The 6,557-nt window shown below is 36.5% G+C and overlaps 1 protein-coding gene across 1 annotated transcript; it reads left to right on the top strand.

Moving 5' to 3' along the window:
* The first annotated feature begins 911 nt into the window (after nucleotides 1-911).
* On the top strand, nucleotides 912-6,144 carry LOC121252528 (glutathione hydrolase 1). The gene is made up of 7 exons (XM_041152227.1): nucleotides 912-1,222; nucleotides 2,553-2,899; nucleotides 3,471-3,986; nucleotides 4,302-4,537; nucleotides 4,846-5,110; nucleotides 5,389-5,526; nucleotides 5,633-6,144. The coding sequence occupies exons 1-7, from the start codon at nucleotides 1,216-1,218 to the stop codon at nucleotides 5,870-5,872; spliced, it is 1,749 nt and encodes a 582-aa protein (XP_041008161.1). The 5' UTR covers nucleotides 912-1,215; the 3' UTR covers nucleotides 5,873-6,144.
* The last annotated feature ends 413 nt before the right edge of the window (nucleotides 6,145-6,557 follow it).

The following is a 6,557-nucleotide window of genomic DNA, read 5'->3' on the forward strand; positions in this document are numbered from 1 at the left end:
GCATGGACGAAAATAAATGATATTTATTGTTTTAAAATGTATAAATTCTGTACATATATATTTTTTTATTTTGACAAAATTAACTATGAAAAAATCGTTTTTCTAATAATAGACCATTTTTTTTTTTAAAGAAAGTGGTAAAGTTTGTATAATACAAAGAGAGAAATGATTTGTACAAATTTTAAATAGACAAGTCTCATATAAATTTAAAAAAAAAATATACAATTCCTTATAAAAAAATAAATCTCACTTAAAACAAGTGTATACAAAATTATTTTTTATTAATAAGATCCAAATTTTTACAAAAATTTTATATAAAATTTATCTATGTAAAACTTTTATCTAACATTGTTCTTCCGTAACGAAAATCCAATCAACGTGAAACGTTTAAGCAGTTTTTTATCATCCTTGATTCTGTGGGGCGGCCTTTCTCTCCCCTGTATTCGTCTGACTCTGTCTAGAAAATAATCTAATAATTATTAATGAAATAAAATAATCAAAAATATGTTTTTCTTTGAAACTTTACAATCTTTATCTGATAAAGTATGTTACTTTGTAATTATGTGCCTCCAAAGAATAAAAAATTAAAAAAAAAAAAGTCATTCAAACTTAAAATATTGAAGGATGTTTGCCAAGAGCACAAAACTCAGAAAAAAAAAAAATTGAATAATTCTATTAAATATATCTTGTTTTATATGACGAAATGATGGATAAATTATTTATTATATTTAATTGGAAAAAAAAATTGAAAAATCATGTGATGGATATCAAAGAATGTACCTGTCAAGGGATAGATATTATTGGCACTGAGAAGCGGATGAAATCATGAAGCTCCAGTCCCAAAAGAAGATGGCCGGCCGGGTACCTCGTGACTCCAGTTTTCACTATAAACACGCAATCGTAGCGCAAGGAATATTGGTGCGTGCATGTCGAGTCATAGGATATCGAAGTCAGTCTGAAATTCAGAAAAAGACAACTAAACCAAACCTGATTATTAGATTTGTCTCTAACCAGTTACCATTTTCCAACTTCGCCGTCTTAAGAGACCATTCTGGCCATGTAGGAAGAACCAAGTGTGCATGCGTACAGGCTTACTTATGACCGCACCTCCGGTTGCAGCAAACTCTCAGATTCCGTGACGCTAACGAAGACGAAGAAGAACAAAAAGAACGAAGGATACAGAGGGTTTGAGCTGATCTTATCTCGTGGAGGCTCATGTCATGTGAGTGATTTAATAATTTTCGTTGACTTCTTGTTAATGGGTTTTTATATTTTGTTAATGGGTTTCATTTTTTGTGCGGATTAATTTTAAGGGGTTAGACATTTAGATAATAGATACCGTCAGATTAGAGGGTGGAAAGAGCATTCGCTTAATAAAGGAAACGATTACTATGCAACTCCTAATTCTGACCGTAAATTTTGCTAATTGAGCTTGGTGTTCCCTAGTTGCACAACATGGTATGCCCCAGTCGACAGATTTAACCCCCAAGTTTATATTTTTTTAATGTGGAAAGTGTACACTTGAGTGGGATTAGTTTGTGGTAACAGAGAATGGAAATATTGTTTGATGGTATTGTACTGACTACTGGGGATGCTACTTACAGTTATCTTGAAAGTTTGTCATTGAGTTCTATATGGTAACATGGACTTGCTTGCTTATGAACGTATTTCCCCCCGCATGCTCGTTGAGATAAATTATATAGAACTCGGTCTATTTTCGGAGAGAATGGAGAATGTTTAAAAGAACAATTAAGGCATTGGCCGTTGACCTTTGAGCTTGAGAAAGCAAAAACCTAACCATCAATGCCACTTGCCATTGATCTTTAACTTGAGAACCCCAATCCTAGAAAGAGGGTCATTAGCAAGCCTCTTCTCTTGATTGTGTAAGAGCAAATATCCTGGCAAAAAAATCTATGCACTTTTGTAATGTAATTTTATGGCATCTAGCTGTCTATAACGGTCTTTGGTTTTCTGTAGCATCTGATCATTAGAACAATATTGACATTGTTATAACTTATATTGATGGCTGATAATTAATATGTGGAAGCCTTGAGTGTGTTCTGGACCGTTTAAAACTTTAAACAACAGAAAGAATGTCGTGCTTTGCACCATATAACCATACAGCACACAGAACAATTCACAATGCTAAAATATACATGCAATTTAAGTTGTAAGGCTTATTTTGCCAAGCATGCATTTCTTGTTGTAAAATCTAGACCATTTTGGTGCGGGGATACATTGCAATGCCTCGTTTGAAGGATGGGAGTTTGGTGTGGTTGACATAAGATGGTCATCACACCCTTCCAAAACACCCATCTAAAATGCTTCAAATGCGCATGCTATAAATTTTTCTTAGAAACTAACTGTATCATATACCGCGTATATATTGTCTGTATGTTGTTTGTGTGGATGTGTGTGGATGTGATTTTGAGAATTTCCCTTTTGGTGATGTTTTTATTGATTTGGTTGCAATTTGTTGATCAGCACATGCTTTTCTATATTTAGTTATTTTTCTTTGAGGAACTCAAGACTATTGTATCTATTGGTTGCAGCTCTGTTTTTCTTATGGCCCACCATAGCATTTCTCTTCTTTATATGGTTGCCTCCAATTTCAAGCCTTGGTTCTGTCAGTGGTACCATCAAACATAGGCATGAGGTAATCATAGCACGTCATGGTGCTGTTGCCACTGATGATAAACGATGTTCCAGACTAGGGATGAAAGTTCTTCGTGAAGGAGGTCATGCTGTTGATGCATCAGTGGCTGCTGCTCTTTGCCTGGGAGTCGTCAGTCCTGCATCAAGTGGAATTGGTGGAGGAGCCTTTATGCTTCTCAGGTTAGCGAGTGGGAAGGCACAAGCCTTTGATATGAGAGAAACTGCCCCCTTGCATGCTTCTGTGGTACTGCACATCACTTTACTTGTATATTTCCATTGGATTGGTTTTGAATTTTTCTAATTAGACATGACAAGGTTACAAAGACTTGCAAGGCTTGTTTCTATTGTCTACTTCCTTAACATGTTTGCATTTACTATTGGCACTTCTTAGAAAATTCTTTGGTTGAGGAGCTCCTTATTCATTTCTCAATTTATATTACAAATGTGGTTTATTTACAAGGCCAGAAACTTTCACCAGTGTTTGGCTAGAATAAATCTCAACATGGGATCCATCTGATCATTTGAGTACTTCCCATGTTCAGCCATGCCATCTATAAAACTCAATTTCTTATCCAACAACAGATGGAGTATAACATATGCTTGTTATAATCCAATAATTATTTTGCTCTGCAACTACCACAGATCTGCATAGTTTATATGCTAACGCGAAGATATATTTGGAACTATCCCATTTAAATTACAATGAAATTGAGAAGTGTTGGATTAATGCCTATCAGACTTGTGTTGCTTGTTGAATTTCATGTTATCCATGACTGATTCATTTATCATTCTCTTACATAATTATTCATTTTCAGAATATGTATGCTGGTAATGCTACACTAAAAGCAAAAGGTGCCCTCTCCATTGCAGTTCCAGGGGAACTTGCAGGCCTTCACAAGGCTTGGAAACAACATGGAAGGCTTCCTTGGAAGAGGCTTGTAAGGCCAGCTGAGCGTCTTGCTCGTTTGGGATTTAAGGTATCACCATATCTTCGCATGCAGATGGTCAGGACAGAATCAGGGATCTTAGCAGATGCAGGACTCCGTGACATATTTACCTCAAATGGAAGTCTCTTGCAGGCAGGCGATATATGCTACAACAAGAAACTAGGGCAGACACTGAGAACAATTTCAAAGTTTGGTCCAGTGGCCTTCTATAATGGTTCTGTTGGATTCAATTTGATTAGGGATGTTCAAAAGCTTGGAGGGATATTGAGAATTAAGGACTTGCAAAGGTATCGAGTTAAGTTGAAAGAACCCATCACTGCTAACATTTTAGGGCTTAAAATACTTGGCATGCCTCCTCCTTCTGGGGGTCCTCCAATGATACTTGTAAGTATATCTCTTTGCTCTGTTTTGGTATTATGTTCTTTTTTTTCCTCTTTTTTAATCAATAAGGGAAAATAAATTCATCGATCACAAAATTGATATGCGCACTCAGTGGCGCAATGGGCAGCAACCAACTTAGCCTTTGGTTGTATACCCTTAGATAACCTTCCTAGATGTATTTTGTATATTGACAGTGGAAAGGATCCACCATGAGTCATTATGTATTTATATTATTATCTTCAATATTAAGCTTGCTTGATTAGAAATAAATAATTACTATTTTATTGACCTAGCTTTTTGTCTTTTCTGCTGCTACAGATGGTAAACATTCTTGCTCAATATCCAATCCCTTCAGGTATTTCTGGCCCTCTTGGCGTCCATCGAGAAATTGAAGCTTTAAAACATGTATTTGCAGTGAGAATGAATCTTGGTGATCCCGACTATGTTGATGTGTCCAGAGTTCTATCTGATATGCTCTCTCTTAAGTTTGCAAAAGACTTGCAGAAAACTATCAATGACAATAAGACATTTGATCCGGGTCATTATGGTGGTAGGTAAGCTGCTTCATTGGTAGAGAATCGGTTCACCTGTAACATCATAATGCTAAATACTTGTAACCAATGCATGCTTACAATATTTTTTAAGTTCTGGGAAACCTTAGCTTTATGCTGTGTCAAATTCATACATTTAGTCCCATCACATTGGGTCATGCTAGTGCCTCGTGACCAAATTCCCTAGAGTTAAGATATAACAGTTAAAAATCTTAAATGACTTGCCCTTACCTCTTCATCTCTGTCTCTTGTGTATAAAACTCATCTTGTTTGGAATCTTATTATGTATACTGAATCTTGTTTCCTAACAGATGGAATCAGATCCGGGATCATGGCACCAGTCATATGTCAATCATAGATCGTGAACAAAATGCTGTTTCCATGACTTCTACTGTTAACTCATATTTTGGTTCACAAATACTGTCACCAACTACAGGAATAGTCCTAAACAATGAAATGGACGATTTCTCCATCCCCATGAATGTTACTGCAGGTGATCCACCTCCAGCACCACCAAATTTTATCAGCCCGGGGAAAAGGCCATTATCATCCATGGCACCCACTATTGTCTTAAAGGTATGTTCTATAGGAGTGTTTTCCACTCAAGTTAGGATTGTTACCATTTCCAAATTACTGAATAATGGTTGGTACACTTTTCTATTTCGTTGGGTACAGCCCTTCAGATTGACTCATTGACAAGTAGAGTGGCATGCATACAGAATAATACTGGCTAGAAATTGTAAATTCCGTTGGAAACACATTTTTCTCGTACTATGTTTGTCATGGCTACTTATTACATTATTCTGTAAATTCCTATGCAGAAAATCGTATGACCCTTTTCTATGCATCTGTAGGATGAGCACTTGACAGCCGTGGTAGGTGCAAGTGGGGGAGGCATGATCATTGCTGGAACTGCAGAGGTTTTCTTGAATCATTTTGCCAGGAAAATGGATCCCTTCTCTTCTGTCATGGCGCCAAGATTCTATCACCAGGTCTCTCTCTCTCTCTCTCTCTCACACGCATGCATGCACACACACTCTGTATGTAACGATGAGTAGACACTAGAAATTATATGACACAAGTTCCTTTAATTACCAGCTGATACCCAATGTTGTGTACTACGAGAACTGGACAACTGTGAGTGGCGACCACTTTGAAGTTCCTGCAGATATCAGGGCAGCTCTTCAAAAGAAAGGCCATGTCCTACAGAGCCTCTCCGGTGGGACTATTTGCCAGATTATAGTTCAAGATGCAGATGGTTTGAAGGAAAATGGAGGAATTGGAAAGCTCGTGGCTGTGAGTGACCCAAGAAAAGGTGGGTTTCCTGCCGGTTTTTGAAATCCTGCAGTATTTAGACAAGAGTTCTTCTATTTATCATCCTTACAACACACTTGGTAAGGAAAAAATAAAAACAGGTGTTCTTTAATAAGGTTGTCGGCTCTTGTTTCGGCCGCTGGCCGGTTATTATGGTTTGGTTCCCTTCGTTTGTTGGTGAACCTAGTATTGTAAGACACAGGCAAATAGAAAGAATTTTCTGTTTGCAAACAAGAATGAAAATTCTGCCCATGGTTAGTTGTATGGAAATGGGTACGACGTGGTTTTGGTTCAAATTTCCATCTGCGAGCATATTTTACATTGGAAAATGCTAAGTTGCCATTGTGTGTTTTTTTAACATTAAAAAAAAAACCTCCAAAATACACTGGGTGCGCAACTTGAGAGGACAACTTGAGGGCAATGTAGCATGGTCCTTCTACATTTCCATTTCGGAATTACGAAAATCCAAAATGTTTATCCCACCATCCGATTCGGAAATGCAAAAAATTCCAAAAAAAGACAAACAACTCTTCTAAGTTTAGACGTTACTAGCTCATCGTTTTTAGCATTTTTCTTTTTAGTTTAAAATTTTAAAATAAATGATAATTTTACATTATATTAGAATAAATATATTGAGTTTGAACTGCAACTCCATATTTTTATTTTATTTAATTAAATATATATTTTTTTAAACCTTCTTCACACGCAA

Source organism: Juglans microcarpa x Juglans regia, chromosome 2S, assembly GCF_004785595.1.
Source record: "Juglans microcarpa x Juglans regia isolate MS1-56 chromosome 2S, Jm3101_v1.0, whole genome shotgun sequence".
Classification (NCBI taxonomy): domain Eukaryota; kingdom Viridiplantae; phylum Streptophyta; class Magnoliopsida; order Fagales; family Juglandaceae; genus Juglans; species Juglans microcarpa x Juglans regia.

What these genes read in the sequence shown, in the direction of transcription:
- LOC121252528 (XM_041152227.1), top strand. An exon ending in CCCCCTTGCATGCTTCTGTG is followed by an intron (nt 2,900 to 3,470) that starts GTACTGCACATC and finishes ATTCATTTTCAG; the next exon opens with AATATGTATGCTGGTAATGC. An exon ending in GGGGTCCTCCAATGATACTT is followed by an intron (nt 3,987 to 4,301) that starts GTAAGTATATCT and finishes CTGCTGCTACAG; the next exon opens with ATGGTAAACATTCTTGCTCA.